Here is an 18339-nt window from a genome sequence, read left to right as displayed (position 1 = left end):
AGGAGTGTAGGTCCATGCGGGAGACTGTCACAGAGGGAGCTGTGGCAAGAGTGAGATGGGAAGGCCAGACAGGTGGGGCCCAGCCAGGGGCCCCAAGTCAGCAGAAAATGACAGGGGGGCGATGCGTCAAGAATGGGAAACGAAAGGTCAAAGAGAGATGTGCCCGTTGGCTTTGGCACCCAAACAATGACGAACGCGACAAAGACTGCAGTTATGATTTGCAGACAGCACTGACGTCACACACTCTCCCATCCCCGACTCACCAGAGCCGGGCCCACTGTATGCCCCTCTTGCCATGGCGGAAGTCATGTCCACTCTGTCAGGCACCCATGGCTCTGCTCCCATCTCCAGCCGGGCAACTATGTGAGACCTGAAAGACGTAAGTCCTACGGGAAAGACGGGGCAGGTGAGTGGCCAGCACTTGGCCAGGTGAACTACCTGCTGACAGACCACAGGAAAGAAAGTGAAATATTACAAAAAAGAACACACTGGGGAGGTATGGCCGGAAAATCCCAGTGGTCACAGCAGGGCCTAGAATTCCTAGCAGTCAGGACCTAGGAAACGTCAGCCGAAGGAAATGGTCACCCAGGTGGACACTGACCAAGCTGGCCAGGATCCACTGGGCTGCCTACAAGATTCCTCATTCCAGTGCCTTCCCCACAAGGTTTTGGGGCAGCAGGTATTGGGGCTGCTCAGGGAGAGGGGGGGCGGGAGGGGAGGGGAACCCTGCACACAGCTTAGCCCTGAAAATCGCAGCACGTATCCCGGGAGAGTGGGGAAGGAAGCATTGCCCACGGTTTGGCCACGGGAAGGAAAAGGGGACAGGCGGAAATGAGCCCGGGACACCGGGTGGGTGCGAAGGCCTTACCCAATGAGGCTATAAGTGCAAAGTTCTCCAGCATCACGTCGCAGTACAGGAGTCTCTGAGCCTCATCAAGGAGCCCCCACTCCTCCTGGGAGAAGTAAATGGTCACGTCCTCAAAGGTCACACAGCCCTGCCATGATGGGGACAGTCCATTCCACGATCAGCTTCTCTCCTCAGGACTCCCTGTCTGTCCCCTGCTCCCCCACCTCCCCAGCTTCCCAACTCAGAGGAGATCCCAGGCCCTGGTTCCACGGATGTCAGCTCTTTTCTCATGCCTCACCTGACCCGCGTCAGTCCCCCCACAGGCGGGTGAGCAGCGAGACACCAGCTAAGCTCTGGGCCTGAAGTGCAGGGCCCCACCCTCTTCTGTGGGCCCCCTCCCATGCCACCAACTTCAGGCTTTCCACATACAAACACGGACTCAGTCTTCTCCCGTAATCCCCAGTACCAGGCCCCTGGGGCCAACGGCTCACACTCACTCCTTTTTTTTTTTCTTTTAATCTTTTTTTAATGTCCATTTATTTTTGAGAGAGAGAGAGAGAGAGAGAGAGAGAGAGAGACGGTGTGAGCGGGGAAGGGGCAGAGAGAGAGGGAGACACAGAATCCAGAATCCAAAGCAGGCTCCAGGCTCTGAGCTGTCAGCACAGAGCCCGACATGGGGCTCGAACCCACAAACTGTGAGATCATGACCTGAGCCGAAGTCAGACGCTTAACTGACTGAGCCCCCCAGGTGCCCCTCACACTTACTCCTATACACATATCACATCCTGGACTGCACCTTGTATCCCTATTGTCACTGTACCCTCCCCCATCCAAGCCCACATCATAGCCACCTCCAAGGACCCTCACATGTCACTCTGCACATGGCATCCAGAAATTCTCAGCAAATACAACCCAGACCCTTGGGTGGCTCCCACTGCCAAGGGCAACACAGACCATTGATTTGAAGGTCTCCCCGCCCGGCCCTTTTCTGGCTTCAATCTAAGCCATGCAAAACCACACAGACATCAGATACCCTTGGGCCTCCTCCACTTCGGTGTGGCACATCCTGTCCCTTCATCAGTCACACTCTGTGACTCTGGTTCTCACCCACTCAGGGTCTAGTGGCTCTCCCAGCTGACCCCACTTGCCCCTGAGCCAATTCCCCAGCCCAACTGAAAACCTCGAGGCCCCATCAAGGGTCACTACAAAGGCCTGCTGGGAACGCAAAGGGGTGAATAAGCACAGCCCAGGGCTCAGTGTAACAACAGCTCCATTACTACTGAGCCTCCCCATCCCACCCAAATCCACACCACCTGCCAGACTCCTCCCTCCTTACACAGCCCACCAGCTGTCCCCCACCACCACCATGAGCGCTACTCTTCATGTTTGTCTTTTTAAAAAAATATTTATTTTGGGGAGAGCGCAAGTGGGGGAGGGGCAGAGAGAGGGGGACAGAGGACCCCAAGCAGACTCTGTGCCGACAGGCTGACAGAAGCGAACCCCTGTGGGGCTTGAACTCACGAATCACAAGAGCATGACCTGAGCTGAAGCTGGATGCTCAACTGACTGAGCCACCCAGGTGCCCCCATGTCTGTCTTTATAATGCCAAACAAGCCAATCATAGTCCCCTGTTCTCAGTTCTCAGGCCCCACCTTCCTCTTTCCCTCTAGTGTCACTGCCACCATGACCTGAAAGTTCACCCTCCTGAACTGGACACACAACCACACCCTTGTCCACATACCAGATGCCACATTTTAGATATTTTAACTGTGGAAATAAAGAGCAACCAAATAAGAAAAGCAAAGGTATTTAACCAATTTTTTTTTAACGTTTATTTATTTTTGAGACAGAGAGAGACAGAGCATGAACGGGGGAGGGGCAGAGAGAGAGGAAGACACAGAATCGGAAACAGGCTCCAGGCTCCGAGCCATCAGCCCAGGGCCTGACGCGGGGCTCGAACTCACGGACCGCGAGATCGTGACCTGAGCTGAAGTCGGACGCTTAACCGACTGCGCCACCCAGGCTCCCCAAGCAAAGGTATTTATACTGAGCTTGCTATAGCAAGGGAGAGCGCTACCATCACTTACGTTTGGCCACCTTGAAGGCAGGCAGAGGCGTGGGAAAGCTTTATAGAGGAAACGGGAAGGCTTCAGATGTGCCCTGACTGGGGGCTGTGGGCACGGGGAAGCGGCAGGCAGGCTAACTAGAAATGGGGCGTCCTATGTGATGGGTTAGGGGTGCATATTTGGCTTTCTCTCCTTGGTCCCAAGGTGGAAGCGGGGACAAAAATTACAGAAGCTGTCAGTTATTAATCAAGCCCTGGTCATTTGGGGGCAGTTGTTACAGAAGCTATTGTTCCTGGATTGTCACTAGAGATAGCAATCTGGCTTCCTGAACTCTAATTTAAGCAGGCTGCTTCCTGGGTTGTTTATTGTAGATAAAGAGGTTGGTTTCCTGGGCAGGTCCCTGCAGGTTGTGGGTCAGAATTCTATTTTTATGTATGGTCTAGCCTTTGTCCTCTTGTGTATTCGGTCTCTCATAACCTTAACTATACCTCACCAAAACACCAAAATTGGTTGTCTACCTGCCCACTCAACTCCATTCAGGCGTCTCTAGAACATCAGAGCTCAAAAGGGCCAAAGCCTCACTTCTACTTTTATATTGAATATTCCTTCTACACTCAACCTCCCCATCTCCGTTGATGGCAATCCATCCTTCCAGCTGCTGAAGCCAAAAACCACCCCTTTTCCTTCTCACCTTCCACATCAGAAAATCTGGTCAGCCTGACTTAAAAGGCGGATCTAGAACCCAATCATTTCTACCTCCAGCCACCTGCACTACTCATCCGAACTACTGCAATAGCGGACTCCTTGGTCTTCCTGCCTCCACCCTTACCCCAAGTCAATTTTCCACTCTGCATCCACAGGGAGCCTGTCAAGACCCGAGTCAGGTGTTTCCTCTTTTACTCTAACCCATCTATGGCTCCCAACACAGTCAGAATAGAGATCAAGCTCCTCAGCCCGCCATTCCGGGGCTCACTGTCTCCCAACTGCTCTCCGAACACTCAGGTCAATCTCACCTCCAGGCATTTGTGCACGCCGATTCCCGTGCCTAGAAAACCCTTCCTCGCGTCCTAAGATTTCAGAAATGGGAAGCGCTCTGTATAATCGCCGGCCTGGATTCAGCACCCCGGACCGGGCGTGGCTCCCCTCCAGCGCTCCCAGACTCAAAACCCGGAGAGAGGTGGGAGACGACAGAAGACAGACAAGGCCCACCTCCGCGGTCCAGGTGCGGGGTACGCGAACGTAGGGGTCGCGGCATACACCTGGGCACTCACCTGCGCCGGGTCCCTGAGCGCCGCAGCCGCCGCCATCGGGACCCGGTCTCGCAGAGCAGCCGCCAGAGACGAGTGGGCCCCCAGTGCCCCCCTCCCTCGCCTGGCCCCAGGTGCGGCGGGCCCTCGGGCTCCCGGCTAGTGCAGGCGCGCGGGACGCGGGGCACAGCCGGACCGGGCGGACCCGCGTCTCTGGGGCGCGGCACGGAGCAGGGTCCCGGCCCCCGGCTCCGGAAAAGCCACGAGTGACGCCGGCGCGCACACCCGGCCCCGGCTAGGACTGGCTGGCCTGGAACGCAGGAAGTTCCGGCCCGAAGCGGCGCCGAGCTCAAGGGCTGTCATTGGCCCGGCGCCAGGCGCGGACTCCTGGTTCAGCCTCCAAGGACCTGCGTTTCTCGTCCCGCCCACGCTCGGCCCCGCCGGAGGGCTGAGCGAGGGGGCGGCCCCGGGGCGGTGCTGGGGGCGGTGCGAGGAGGTGGAGCTGGGGCGGTGAGAAGGGGCGGAGCTGGGGCGGTGTTGGGGGCGGTGCGAGGAGGCAGAGCTGGGGCGGTGCTGGGGGCGGTGCGAGGAGGTGGCTCTGGGGCGGTGCTGGAGGGCTCAGCGAGGAGGCGGATCTGGGGAGGTGCTGGGGGCGGTGCGAGGAGGTGGAGCTGGGGTGGTGCTGGGGGCGGTGCGAGGGGGCGGAGCTGGGGCGGTGCTGGGAGCGATGAGAGGTGGTGGCACTGGGGAGAGCGCGCGGGTGGGTGATGCTAGGGGGGCGGTGTTGAAGGCGGAGCGAGGAGGGAGTGCTGGGCGGTGGTTCTGCGGACGGTGCTGGGGGCCGCTGCTTGGGAGGGGCGAGGGGGCGGTGCTCGGGGTGTGGTGAGAGGGGGCGGCAATTGGGGAGAGGGCGGCATTGTGGGCGGTGAAGCGAGGGGTGGAGTGCTGGGGGGGATTCTTGGGGGCGGTGCTTGGGAGTGGCGCGGGGGGCACTGCGAGGGGGTGGTGCTTAGGGGCGGTGCGGGGTGGTGGTATGGAACTGGAGGGCGGAGCGCAGGGGCGGTGCTGGGGTGGCACTTGGGGGAGTCTGGTGGGGGGGGGGTAGTGCGAGGGGGTGACTCTGGGTGGGGGTTATCGGTGCGAGGGGGCGGTGCCGGGTGGAGGGGGGGGATGTTGGCACGCGCTCCGTTACCTGCTTCTCGCTGGTTCCTGCTGGTTCTCTGTGACAGCGGAGCGCGAGCTTTTCCTCTTAACGAGGCTGTCTCTAGACTTCTCTTAATGGAACCAAGTCCCAGTCGCCCCCAGGTGTGTATCACGGGATACCCATTTCTGCGTGCGGGGACAGAGGCTGGTCCTGCAATTCTCAGACCTTTCGGGGGGGCCCAGGTTCACACTGACAATTGAAGGTAACACCTGATCCGCGGGGTCTGTGTACTAACATGGAATGTAGCTCTAATTCAGTGCTTCTCAGACCTGCATTAGCATCATCTGGGAATTTGTTAAAAATCCTCGTTTGGGGGGCAACAGCCCAAACCTAGGTACTCAGAAATTTTGCGGGTGGGGCCCAGCGTTCTGCATGTGAACAAGCCGTCCAGGGGACTCCAATTTGAGAAAAAGGAGTCTTGGTAAGTAACAGGGCCCAGGGTGTGCTTACTGCTGGATACTTAAGAGTCGTTATGGGGGTGCGTGGATGGTTGAGTAGGTTAAGCGTCTGACTCCTGGTTTTGGCTCAGATCATGTCTCCCTCTCTCTGCCCTTTTCCCAGTTGCTCTCTCTCTCTCTCTCAAAATAATAATGTTTTTAAAAAGATTCATCATCATCATTGTTATCACAAGTCACAAACCCTGCTGTGAGAGGGCAAATCAGAGACCGTTCTCTGCACGGTAACTTATTTGTCAAAATAATGAGTCTCATTCAGCAAGTAGCAGCAGAGGTAATGATGATAATGCTTACATGAGCGCACACTTTTTACCATTTGGTTATTTTTTTGTATTCTTTGAAATACATTATGCAGGAGAGTTTCATCAACTACAGGCAGGCCTACTGCACAAGGGACAGATTCTTACAGGCCACATGACTCAACATTTGAGAACAGCAGGGTTAGATGCCCTCAGGCCTAAGTGGGCAATGGAACTCACATGGTTTCACGTTTGTTACATAAGATGAGATGCCATTACTCATCTCTGGTTCTCAGGCATTAAAGAAAAAGTTATTCAAGACACTTGTTGAGAATGATAAGGCGGACTTTCTTCACGGGCCCTATCGTGTTAAGTATAGGGACCACTGCAGTAGGAGTTTGTAGTGAGAAAGAGTTTGAGAACAAGAGTTTCCTTGTTCTCCAGAGAGAACAAGGAAAAGTAGGAATTTATAGGCGCAGGTGGGAGGGAGGGGATGGGAAATTACTAAGAGGATACATCAGGGGATAAGAGGGGTTCCAACTGAACCGACTTAACAAGATTCTTGCTGAAGGCAGGTCAGGATGATCAGACCTGGGGGGTGTTGGGGAATGAGGGACTGGATCAGATATCACCCGTGATCCGATATGGAGGGTAGTTCTGGTCAAACTGACTTTAGGGTTCTTGCTACAATTAGACAATGCGGAGAGAAACATGGAAGTCTGAAAGCCAGGGCCTAGTTGAGAAGAGAATTCGGAAGTGTCTAAGTAGAGGTTGGTCAAAGAGAATATCACTGTCACAGGAACCAAAACTTGCCCCTCTCCTGACTGTCGTATTCAGAGTAGCCAGATCCAGGTACAAATATATGATCGCAAGATCATGCGATCAAGCCAGCTTGATGCCCGTTGGCTGGAGGCCCTTGTCCTCATCAAGACAGAATCAGCCCACCACCGCCTGGGCCTGTAGCCCACCAGGCAGCACTAAATCCTGGAGAGGCGAAAACGGAGGTCCAAGGAGGCCATACCAGGAAGGGGCACAAAATGAAGACATAAGAAAGACGCAATTTCACGGTTACATCTGTCCATTTTTCATTGCCCCAAACTAATTTGCAACAGTCCAAATTAAATGTCAGGGAAGCTGGGTGTACAGAAAGAGAAAAAGAGATCGGTGAGCAAATATAACTGGCTTCAAAAACAATCCATCAGTTTGGTAACCAAATACTCATTCTGTATTTCTCCTACGCATGAACACTTGCTGCCCCTCTTTTCTCTGACAACCCAAAACCCCATCCCATCACCACCTCAATCTCAATCTTAGTATTTACACTCTGAACCTAACCTCATACCAGGAGACTACAGCAAAATAGGTTACTTCTCACTTCTCACTCCCTCTAGATGGCTGTGGTTCAGGGACACGGTGAAAGGATCTTTTCAAACTGCTGAAGAAATTACCACCAACCTAGATTTCTATACATAGCAAAAGTGTCTCTCAAGAAAAAAGATATCTTAAAAAAGATTACTTCAAGCCAAAAAAGAAAAGGTTAATGGGAAATTAACCCACATAAAACTCAATGCTAATGATTATAATTAAGAACAAGGAGAAGTGATTCCAGGTGAAATCTTCAGGGTGAAAGGAATGAGGATCTGAGAGAGGGGTGTGTTTGTGGGCTCATGCAACTGTTCATTCTCTGTGTAAAACAGAAATACTATCTCCTGTGGGGTTAGAATGATGGCATTGCCATGCATACCATAAAAATCATAGTAATCGAAATGGGACAAAGTGATGGATATTCTGAGTTCCCTATATTGCCTAGAAGCAAGGTAAAGGTATTTATAACTCTGCGCTAATGGATGAAAATAACTATTTGTAATTTTTTGCTTAAATAAGTAAAATCAAAGAAAATACTTTCCAAAGTAGAAAAATTTGGGGGTTGTAAATGAGTAGACAGTACTTTTAAAGTAGTGGGTAAAGGGGCACCTGGGTGGCTCAGTCGGTTAAGCGGCCGACTTCGGCTCAGGTCACGATCTTGCACTCTGTGAGTTAGAGCCCCGCGTCGGGCTCTGTGCTGACAGTTCAGAGCCTGGAGCCTGTTTCAGATTCTGTGTCTCCTTCTCTCTGACCCTCCCCCGTTCATGCTCTGTCTCTCCCTGTCTCAAAAATAAATAAACGTTAAAAAAAATTAAAAAAAAAATAAAGTAGTGGGTAAAGAAGAAGGGAGGCAAAGAAAAGCAGAGAACCCAAATGCATCAACTTTTACACTAAGTTGCTATCGAATAAATATTCAGATTAGCAATCAGAGATTTTTTTCTTTTTCTTTTTTTTTCTTAACGTTTATTTATTATTGAGAGACAGAGAGCGACAAAGCATGAGCATGGGAGGGGCAGAGAGAGGAGGAGACCTAGAATCCGAAGCAGGCTCCAGGCTCTGAGCTGTCAGCACAGAGCCCAATGCAAGGCTCGAACCCACAAACTGCGAGATCATAACCTGAGCCAAAGTTGGACGCTCAACTGACTGAGCCACCCAGGCGCCCCAGCAGTCAGAGATTTTTAATGGCTCAATATGTCCCTGAAGGATTCGTCTTAATTATTTTTAAATAAATAATTAGCTGACACACACTAGTTTCGGGTGTATAGTGTAGTGATTATACAAGTTTATGCATTGCGCTCACCACAAGGAAGCTACCATCTGTCCCCATACAATGTGACCACAATATCGACTGTACTTCCCATGCTACAACCCTCATTCCTGTGACCTAATCATTCTATAACTAGAAACCTTTTATCATTTTGCCCATCTCCCTTCCCTATAGCAACCATCAGTTTGTTCTCTGTATTTATAGATCTGATTCTGCTTTTTGTTTATCCATTTGGGATTTTTTTTTTTTTTTTAGATTCCACGTATGAATGAAATCGTATGGTATTTGTCTTTCTCAATGTGACTTCTTTCACTTGGCTTAGTACCTTCTAGGTCCATTCGTGTTGTCACAAATGGCACACACTCATCCTTTTTTATGGCTGCATAATATTCCATCCACATCTTCCTTATCCATTCATCTATCGGTGGACTTCTAGGTTGCTTCCATATGTTGGCTATTGTATATAATGCTGCAATAAACATAGGGGTGCCTATATCTTTTTCAAATTAGTGTTTTCTTTTTCTTTGGGTAAATACCCAGTTAGTGGAATTATTGCATCATACGGTATTTCTGTTTTTTTGAGGAGCCCGCGTACTGTTTCCACAGTGGCCATGTCAATTTCCACGCCTACCAACAGTGCACAAGGGTTCCTTGTTCTCCACGTCCTTGCCAACACTTTGTTATTTCCTGTCTTTTTTAATTTAATTTTTTTTTTTTACATTTTATTTATTTTTGAGACAGAGAGAGACAGAGCACAAATGGGGGAGGGACAGAGAGAGAGGGAGACACAGAATCCAAAGCAGGCTCCAGGCTCTGAGCTGTCAGCATAGAGCCCGATGTGGGGCTCAAACCCATGAACCATGACATCATGACCTGAGCCCAAGTCAGTTGCTTAACCGACTGAGCCACCCAGGTGCCCCTGTCTTTTTTTATTTTAGACTGTCAAACAGGCATAAGGTAAAGGATTAAATTTTGAAAATTAATAGACAGTATATTTAGAGCAGTTTTAGGTACAGCAAAATTGAACAGAATGTATAGTGTTCCCATATACCTCTTCCCGCACATGTGCACTTAGGTTCTCCTCCCTCAACATCTGCAGAGTGTTGTGCATTTGTTATAATCTATGAACTAACATTGACACATCGTTATCAAACAAAATTAATCTTCAGTTTACATTTGAGTTCACTGTGTTGTACTTTTGAGACAGGGAAACTGAAAGGACCCTGTTCAAAAAAACTCCTTTTCCTGCTTCTATTCTTGTGAGGACCACCCCCCACCCCCAGCTTATATATGCCTATTGTATGTCCTCCTTGTAGAGCGCAAGGAGTTAATGATTTCTTTGGAGTCTTCTAGCAAATAGCTAACATCTAAAGGGGTGACCAGGTGGGGTTTCATGTAGGTTTCCAAGACAACTGACTCCAGACACCGAGACCAGGGCATAAGTGACTTATGGAGGACACCCAGGTACTTGTCCTTATCCGACTAGGTCCTGGATGCCCAAGAGGACATGTATACCAGACCACACTCTTCAGTAAAAACTCCAGACCCCAAACAAACAGGAGAGTCATTATTCTTTTCCTTCCTGAGTCTCTTCCAGATGCTCTGTCTGTATCTGTTCTCACTACATCTTCAATAAACTCTGCTCTTACTTCCTGCTGGTTTGCATTTGATTTCCATCCTGCTCAATGCCAAACACCCTCTTGGCTGGACCTATGGGACCCCCTCTGGGTCATCGCACCTGCCCTGCCTGCATCACTCTCTCTGGGCTTTGACAAATGTATGATGTCATGTGTCCACCATTATAGTTTCATACAAAATACTTTCACGGCCCTAAAAAAAAAAAAAAAAAAAAAATCCCGTGTTGCATCTATTCATCCATCCATCCCTCTCGGCCCCCACGAGCTCCTGGTAACCACTGAACTTTTTATTGCCTCCATAATTTTGCCTTTTCCAGAATGTCATATAGTTGGAATCATATGTAGTCTTTTCAGATTGGCTTCTTTCACTTAGGAATATACATTCAAGTTCCCTCTAAGTCTTTCAATAGCCTGATAGCTCGTTTCTTTATAGCACTGCATAATATTCCACCGTCTGGACGTACCACAGTTTATGCGTTCACCTACTGGAGGACATCTTGATGACTTGCAGTTTCCGGCAATTATGAATAAAGCTGCTATAAAAATCCGTGTTCAAGTTTTTGTGTGGACACGAGTTTTCACTTCTTTCAAGGAAATACCGAGGAATGCATTTGCTGGCTTGTAGGCTAAGAGTCAGTTTCGTTTCGGAAGAAATTGCCAAATTGTCTTACGAAGCAAACGGACCGTTTTGCATTCCCATCGGCCAGGAATGAGAGTTTCTGTTGCTACACAAACTCATCAACATTCAGTGTTGTCAGTGTTTTGGATTTTGGCAATTCTAATAGGTGTGTAGTGGTATGTCATTGTGTTAATTTGCGTTTCCCTAATGATATCTCGTGTGCATCTTCATATTCTTGTTTGCCCTCTGGATATCTTCTTTGGTGAGGTATCTGTTCCATCTTTTGCCCATTTTTTATTGGGTTTGGGTTGTTTACTTTCTCTGTTAATAGTCCTTTGTTTTGGGGCGCCTGGGTGGCGCAGTCGGTTAAGCGTCCGACTTCAGCCAGGTCACGATCTCACGATCTCACGGTCCGTGAGTTCAAGCCCCGCGTCAGGCTCTGGGCTGATGGCTCAGAGCCTGGAGCCAGTTTCCGATTCTGTGTCTCCCTCTGTCTCTGCCCCTCCCCCGTTCATGCTCTGTCTCTCTCTGTCCCAAAAATAAATAAACGTTGAAAAAAAATTAAAAAAAAATAGTCCTTTGTTTTAGCTCACAGTCCTTTATCAGATACACCTTAAAAAAAATTTTTTTTACATTTATTTATTTTTGAGAAACAGAGTGAGACAAAGCGTGAATGGGGGAGGGGCAGAGAGAGTAGGAGACACAGAATCTGAAGCAGGCTCCAGGCTCTGAGCAAGCGGTCAGCACAGAGCCTGATGCGGGGCTCGAACCCACGAACTGTGAGATCATGACCTGAGCTGAAGTCGGCCACTCAACCGACTGAGCCACCCAGGCACCCCATCAGATACACCTTTTGCAAAAAAGTTCCTCCCAATCTGAAGCCTGTCTTCTTATTCTATTGACGATGTCTTTCACAGAGCAGAAGTTTTTAATCTTAATGAAGTCCAGTAATCAGTTTTTTCTTTCACAGATTGTTTTTCGGTAAGACAAGACAGTTGGGAGTTTATCGGAGGAATGTTTTACTCTGCCTCTCTCAAATATTTGTCAGTGGGCTGCAGGTTACAAAGAAATTTAATTGTATTACATTTGTGTCTTGCCTTTGTTCCCTACATCACCATGGAGGGGAAGGTGAGGTTAGGGCTCCAGGAAATTGAGTCTATGGGTTTCTGGAGGTTAGGCTATTGATAAGATTGCCTTTTTCTTGTAATTTACTAAGACATTTGTAAACTGACGGAGACTCATGTCCTGCAGGACTGTGATCTCTATCAGTTAGCCCTTTGTTTTCTCCTTCTCTTAGCTTTAAGGCAGCCAGGAGTGCTTGAGGATTGTCACATGTATCCCACCGGAGGCGAGGTGAGAGGCTGCAGGGTGTTTGCGGGGTCTCAGCTTGCCTCATGCTCCCTCATCAATATCCTAAAGGTTAAAGGTTCAGTCTCACAAGACTGTCCCCACTTCAGATGCCAATTCCAAGTCCAGATTGTTACCTGTGCCACTGACTGATTGACTATAAATCAGAGGTTCCCACAATCTCCTCCTTGGATTTGATCATTTGTTAGAATGCTCACAAAGCTCAGGGAAACATTGACTTACACTTACCAGTGAGTACTTATTATAAAGGATATAAGTAAGTACTTATTATAAAGGATATTATAAAGGATACTGACGAACAGCCAGATGAAGAGGTACGTAGGGCCAGGTTTGGTAGAGTCCCATGTGCAGGAGTTTCTGTCCCCATGAAACTGGGGTGCACTACCCTCTGGACATGTGGATGAACTCACCAACCTGGAAGCTCATCAAATCTTGTTGTTCAAGAGTTTTTATAGAATTTAATCTGTGATACTCCTCCTCCCCCCTTTCTTCCCAGAGATCAATGGCTGGAGCTGAAAGTTTCGACCTTAAATCACTTGATCTGTCTGGTGATCAGCCCCAACCCGAGGTTGTCTAGGGATCCCTTCTAAGTCAGCTTACTAGCATAAACTTGGGTGTACTCAAAAGGGGCTCCTTATAAATAACAGAGACACTCTTATCACTCAGGGAATTCCGTGGGTTCTAGGAGTTTTTTCAGTGACCAGAGACAAAGACCAAATATATTTCCTATTATAGCACAGTACCTTTGATATTATGTGGGGAAAATGACACTTTACCTCTATGATCTTCTTACCCAAGTCCTATAACCGCAGTCTAATTATGAGAAAATCATGAGATAAATTCCCATGGAGGCACGTCCTACAGTATACCTGACCAGTACTACTCAGAACTGCCAAGTTCATCAAAAACAAGGAACGTCTGACAAACTATCACGGGCAAGCAGAGCCTGCAACGACAGGACAACTGAATGCAGCATCCTGGATGGGAGTCTGATACATGAAAAGGGCATTAGGTTAAGAGCTTGGGAAGTCTGGATAAACTATGGGCTTCATCTAATAATAATGTATCAACATCGATTCATTCATTGTAACAGATGTATCATATAATGTAAGATGTTATGTGCATATGGGAGAGGTATATAGAAGCCTTCTGTACTTACCTGCTCATTTTTTCCCCTGTAAATCTAAAACTATTCTTCAAAAACATAAAGTCTATTATTAAGTTTAAAAACTCTGGGATATTTAGAGCTTACAGGTGTGATTGTGGACAGAGGATATGCCAAGAAACGTGTGGGATGGAGAATCAGAGCTACAGCGCTCTTGGGTGCAGGTAGGAAAACCGAGACTTGCATATATGAACCCTTCGGACGAAGTTCAAGGTTAATCTTTTGATAGTGAGGTTTCCAGAGAGCGAAATCCCCAACTTTTATATGTGGACTAGTTTAGATGGGAAGACTGGAGGAAAAACAGTGTTAACCTGTTGATAAGGCATGGGCATAGTCAGTCAGTCCATTGCAATATTTGGGAAGGTCTGAAATGACCAGACCAGAGTCTTCTGTAGCCCATGCCATGTGTGGAATTCTCACAGATGCTCCAGTAAGTGTCTCATAGAAGAAGAGTTGACGTGGGTGGAGATTCGAAAGTCATCAAAGCCGAAGATAAAACCTCGGATCGTGGAAGGCCAAGTTTCTCTGAGAGTTTTGCAATTTTAGATTTAATAATCCATTCATGCGCTCAGTCAAGACAGGGCAAAAGCAACATCCCAGAGAGAGAAAAATTGTTCCAGCAGCAATGTAGCAACAGTGGTTAAGCAGTAGCCCTCTTACACGGGGAAGCTTTGATCCGCGTAGGCAGAGGAGATTTAACATTCTGTCTGCTGTGGAATGGGGGCAGGTTTCTGAGCTGTTGGCTTTAGCAAGTTCCCCCTTTGCGTGTGGATCTTATCGCCCATATGAGTTTCTGTTTTAAATACGTCCACTTCTTTTGGCGCCGATAAATCCTCGAAGTGATCAGCCACGCATTTCCCGTTTTGAGTTGCTGTGCCACGTGCAGTCATAAATACCGATCAAGTATCGCTAACCTTAAAAGTAAAACTGTTGACTATTTTGCCAGAAAAATGGGCTTGTTCAGGAATAGCAGAGAACTGCAACTCAAGACATGCAAGCTACAGCACAACCATAGGCGACCCTGTTGGCGGGCAGGGAGAAAATCTTCCTTCCGCCTGCTGGCGTAGTAAAAACAGGCTTCTTCCTGTGGGAAAATGCAAGGAAGGTCTCTTGTGGGGTCTGCAAAGGGCTGTGAGGAGTGGTACAGCGTGAGCGCTCCCCCTTCCGGCCTTATTTATTTATTCATTTATAGGGAACCTTGCTTTTTAGAAATATTTATTTATTTTGAAAGAGAGAGAGAGAGTGTGCATGCTCAAGTGGGGGAGGGGCAGAGGGAGAATCCCAAGGAGGCTCCACAGCGTCAGCGCTCAGAGCCCCGTGTGGGGCTCAGACTCACGAACTGTGAGATCATGACCTGAGCTGAAATCAAGAGTTGAATGCTTAGCCGACTGAGCCACCCAGGGCCCCCTTTTTTTAAATTGAAGTTTTTTTTTTTATTTCTTTGTATCCCAGGTGGGACTCCAACCTATGACCCCAAGATTGAGGGTTGCATGTTCTTCCAACTGAGCCAACCAGGTACCCCCTCCCAATTCCATTTTAGTTTAGTTTATTTAAGTTTATTAATTTTTGAGAGAGAGAGAGAGACATAGCAGTGGAGGGGCAGAGAGAGAGAGAGAGAGAGAGAGAGGTGAGAGAGAGAATCCCAAGCAGGCTGCATGCTGACGGCATGGAGCCCAAGTCAGGACTCAAACCCGTAAACCTTGAGATCTTGACCTGGGCTGAAATCACGAGTGAGCGGCTCAACTGACTGAGCCACCCAGGGACCTCCCAACTCCATTTAAAACGACATTCCCTTTTTTCAGTTCCATAGTTCCAACTCAAAAGGTATCTGTTATCTGTGCAGATACTAATTCTCCTATCTATCCTTAACGAACGTGCAGCCCCGCGTGAGAACCATAAGTTCCGCCAACTGGAATGAATTCTGTTATCTGGGATGATTGGGTGTGAGGCTGACACTCATATTCATGGGGTTCTGGAAACCTACAGATTCAGGCAGATCCTGCCTGAAATGTTCCTTGTGAAGTGAGGAGCTAGTATCCATCAACAGAGAAGGTGAGGTCTGGGTCTGTTAGGGGAAGCTCTGAAAGGCGGGAGTGCAGAAGGGTTAAGTTCAGGTGGCTGCCTTGCAGTCACGTGCGTCCCCTCCAGTCAGGAAAGGAAGAAGACCAGCAACGCTAAGATTTCGAACAACGGGGGTGGTAATGTGAGAAGAAGCGAGCTAAAGGATCTCAAGAGAGGCAAGATGAGAGGTGAAAAAAAAATGCGGTGTTTCAGTTAGGAGAAGGATTTGGGCACACATGGGGTACGTACCTAACACAAGATCCATTGTCGCCTGAACCAACTTTGCTCTTGCCATGACTGCTCTACAACAAGAAATGGCTTCAGCCACGCAGTCCAGCGCGAGACTAAAATACCCAATGGGCCTCTGCTTGAAAAAGCACCTAAAGCATGTCCTTCTCTCTCATGAATGAATGACTAGTGAGAAGGGCAAAGGATGCTTTGGGAGCCTCAAGGTGGAAGCACAGGAAAGGGAAGTTTTGAAGGATTTGAATACATCACGGAAAGTGAGTCCCATTGTAGAAGGTGAGGCATAGTTTCCTAAATTATGCCATATAAAGGGGACGCTACGTTAGAAAAACTTGGAATCCACTTCCTACAACATCCAGGTAATCCTAGAAAGCCCCAGAGCTGTCTTTTGGTTTCAGGCTGAAGGTAATGAAGGACGGTCTTGCTAGTTCTGAGGACAAGGGTTTTCCCTCAGGGTTAGATACCATGTTCTAAATATTGCGCCTGGACCGCAAAGTTGTATTTTGCCCCTGGAAACCTTATGCTCCTCGTAAATGTGAAACTGAATAAGGAAAATGTCCGTTATCTTTTTTTATGTCTCATTTAAAGTGGAGTTGGAAGGCCAGAAGGGGGAGCTCTCACGCTGTACCACTCCTCACAGCCCTTTGCAGAGCAAACAGAAAGAGACAGACCTGCGTTCCCAAAGAGAAGCAGCCTGCTTTACAATCCCAGCAGAGGAAGAAAGATTTTCTCCCAGCCCAGCAACAGCCTAGCCAATGAGAGACTGTCACACACAACTCAACCAATGAAAAGCCACTACACTTCCGACTCCCGGTTTACTCCAATGGACTTTTTGTTTACAACAGCTCCTCCCAAGTCCCCCACCCCCCTTTTCTCTATGAAAGAACCAACTTCTCCTTTGTGCTTTGGACTTGTTTGTGGTTTTGCTGTAGCTTGCGTGGCTTGAATTGTAATTCTCTGCTGCTCCCGAATAAATCAGTTTTTCTGGCAAAATAATTAACAGTTTTATTTTTAAGGTTAACACAAGCCGGAGCTTCGAATAAGTATCAAGCGTCTGTGGGTTACTGAACCTAGTAAAACAAAGAAGCTCATCCGGATATTGACTGAGGCTTGAATTATAGACGAAGCCTACATTCTTTGGATTTACACTTAATATTCAGGCAAAAATAAGCGGGGACTTTGGAACATCCCTGGAGCACGACGATCCAGGTATGCTGTTGGTTTTCCCATGCGAGGTGAAGAGGTATTTGGGAGTTAGATAAAGGGGTCTGCTGAAGAGAGCAGAGCGTATCAACAATGGCGAAATGAATAGTGTCCGAGGGTATAGGAGCAAAGATAGTGTTGCGATTTGGGAAAAAACAATATGCATTTTACAATTTTATTTATGGCTCACAGTTCTTGGACAAACTGGTAACCCCTTCCGTTAGGTTTCTTTATGGGTAGGATAGATGTGCTGCAGGGGCTCCATGTGGAGATCAGAAGCCCTTTGTCAAGTAATATATGAGTAATAGGTCCGAGACCATAAATTACCTCATTTTTAAGGTATCGTATTGAGTTAATTTAGAGAGAGACATAGCGAGGTCTGCATCCACCTTTAAAGGCTCTACCTCTCAGCGGCGTCCTACACCTGCCATTCCTTTAGGCGAAAGTGAGTCAGGAAGGTGAATGAGCGTGTCCCTGCATGCAGCCCTTATCAAGGGCTTGGGGAGCTCTGAGGGGTCAAGAAAACCTTGGTAATCTATCAAAGCTGTCAGAGGGCACAGTGCCTGAGGTTGGAGTCTGGAACTTCAAAGGTGAGTCCCTTGGATGAACGTTAAATATTAACATTACAATGAGAAATCAAGTCTCTGCCTCGTAGCTTAAAAGAGGTTGGGGGGCTTAAGAGAAAAGCTTTGTTGGGCATCATGGGGTCCAAGAGACAAAGAAAGGATATTTTTGTTTGTTTATTTGTTTATTTTTTTAAGGGATGGATCATGTGACTGATTATCTAATCATGTGAGGGATTATCTAACCTCACTACAGAGGTGAGTTGTGCACCCTGAGGAATTATAGTAGGGCCATCTGAGGTGTTGAGGGTGGAGTATGTGACCCCACCAGAAAGGTAGGTGGCAGTGTGCCCATTGACTGAGGTGATCATCTCACCCCGTGTATTCAAGGGTGTCTGGGGAAAGACAGGAACAGATTCCTTAAAGGGAAGTCATTGGGAGTAACAATTACAGAGGGGAGGTGAACTCTGAGAGGTTACATGGCCTCAGGTAAGGTACAAAGAGACTGTTGAATGACCTGATGAGGGTTGTACTAAAAAGGCCATTTTTCTTTTCTTTTAAAAAATTTTTAATGTTTATTTTGGAGAGAGGGAGAGAGAGAGCGTGAGCAGGGTAGGACACAGAATGTGAAGCAGGCTCCAGGCTCTGAGCTGTCAGCACAGAGCCCGATGTGGGGCTCAAATCCACAAACCGCGAGATCATGACCTGAGCTGAAGTTGGACGCTTAATCAACAGAGCCACCCAGGTGCCCCTAAAATGGCCATTTTTCAATTTCATACTAGGAGAA

General features: G+C 48.3%; 1 protein-coding gene and 1 long non-coding RNA gene across 4 annotated transcripts in view; one reads left to right on the top strand and one right to left on the bottom strand.

Annotated features, from left to right (window-relative positions):
* ZNF792 (zinc finger protein 792) overlaps nucleotides 1-4552 on the bottom strand; it is a 35509-nt gene extending 30957 nt beyond the window's left edge. For all 3 annotated transcript variants that reach the window (XR_006300310.1, XR_006300311.1, XM_043600613.1), the window contains exons 1-3: nucleotides 4185-4552; nucleotides 869-995; nucleotides 264-386 (exon numbers count right to left, since the gene is read on the bottom strand). Coding sequence is in view for 1 of the 3 variants with exons in the window: in XM_043600613.1 (XP_043456548.1) it covers nucleotides 264-386; nucleotides 869-995; nucleotides 4185-4220 (286 nt within the window). In the remaining 2 variants the exon portion in view is untranslated. The remainder of the gene's footprint in view (nucleotides 1-263; nucleotides 387-868; nucleotides 996-4184) is intronic.
* Nucleotides 4553-5335: 783 nt separating this feature from the next.
* Nucleotides 5336-16798, top strand: LOC122495077. Its single transcript, XR_006300328.1, has 3 exons — nucleotides 5336-5465; nucleotides 14932-14994; nucleotides 16427-16798. It is a non-coding gene; the product is annotated as an uncharacterized LOC122495077 (long non-coding RNA).
* Nucleotides 16799-18339: the final 1541 nt, after the last annotated feature.

The sequence above is a fragment of the Prionailurus bengalensis genome, chromosome E2 (assembly GCF_016509475.1).
Source record: "Prionailurus bengalensis isolate Pbe53 chromosome E2, Fcat_Pben_1.1_paternal_pri, whole genome shotgun sequence".
NCBI lineage: Eukaryota > Metazoa > Chordata > Mammalia > Carnivora > Felidae > Prionailurus > Prionailurus bengalensis.
Note: the sequence above shows the minus strand (reverse complement) of the source record. Positions and strands in the feature narration are given on the sequence as shown.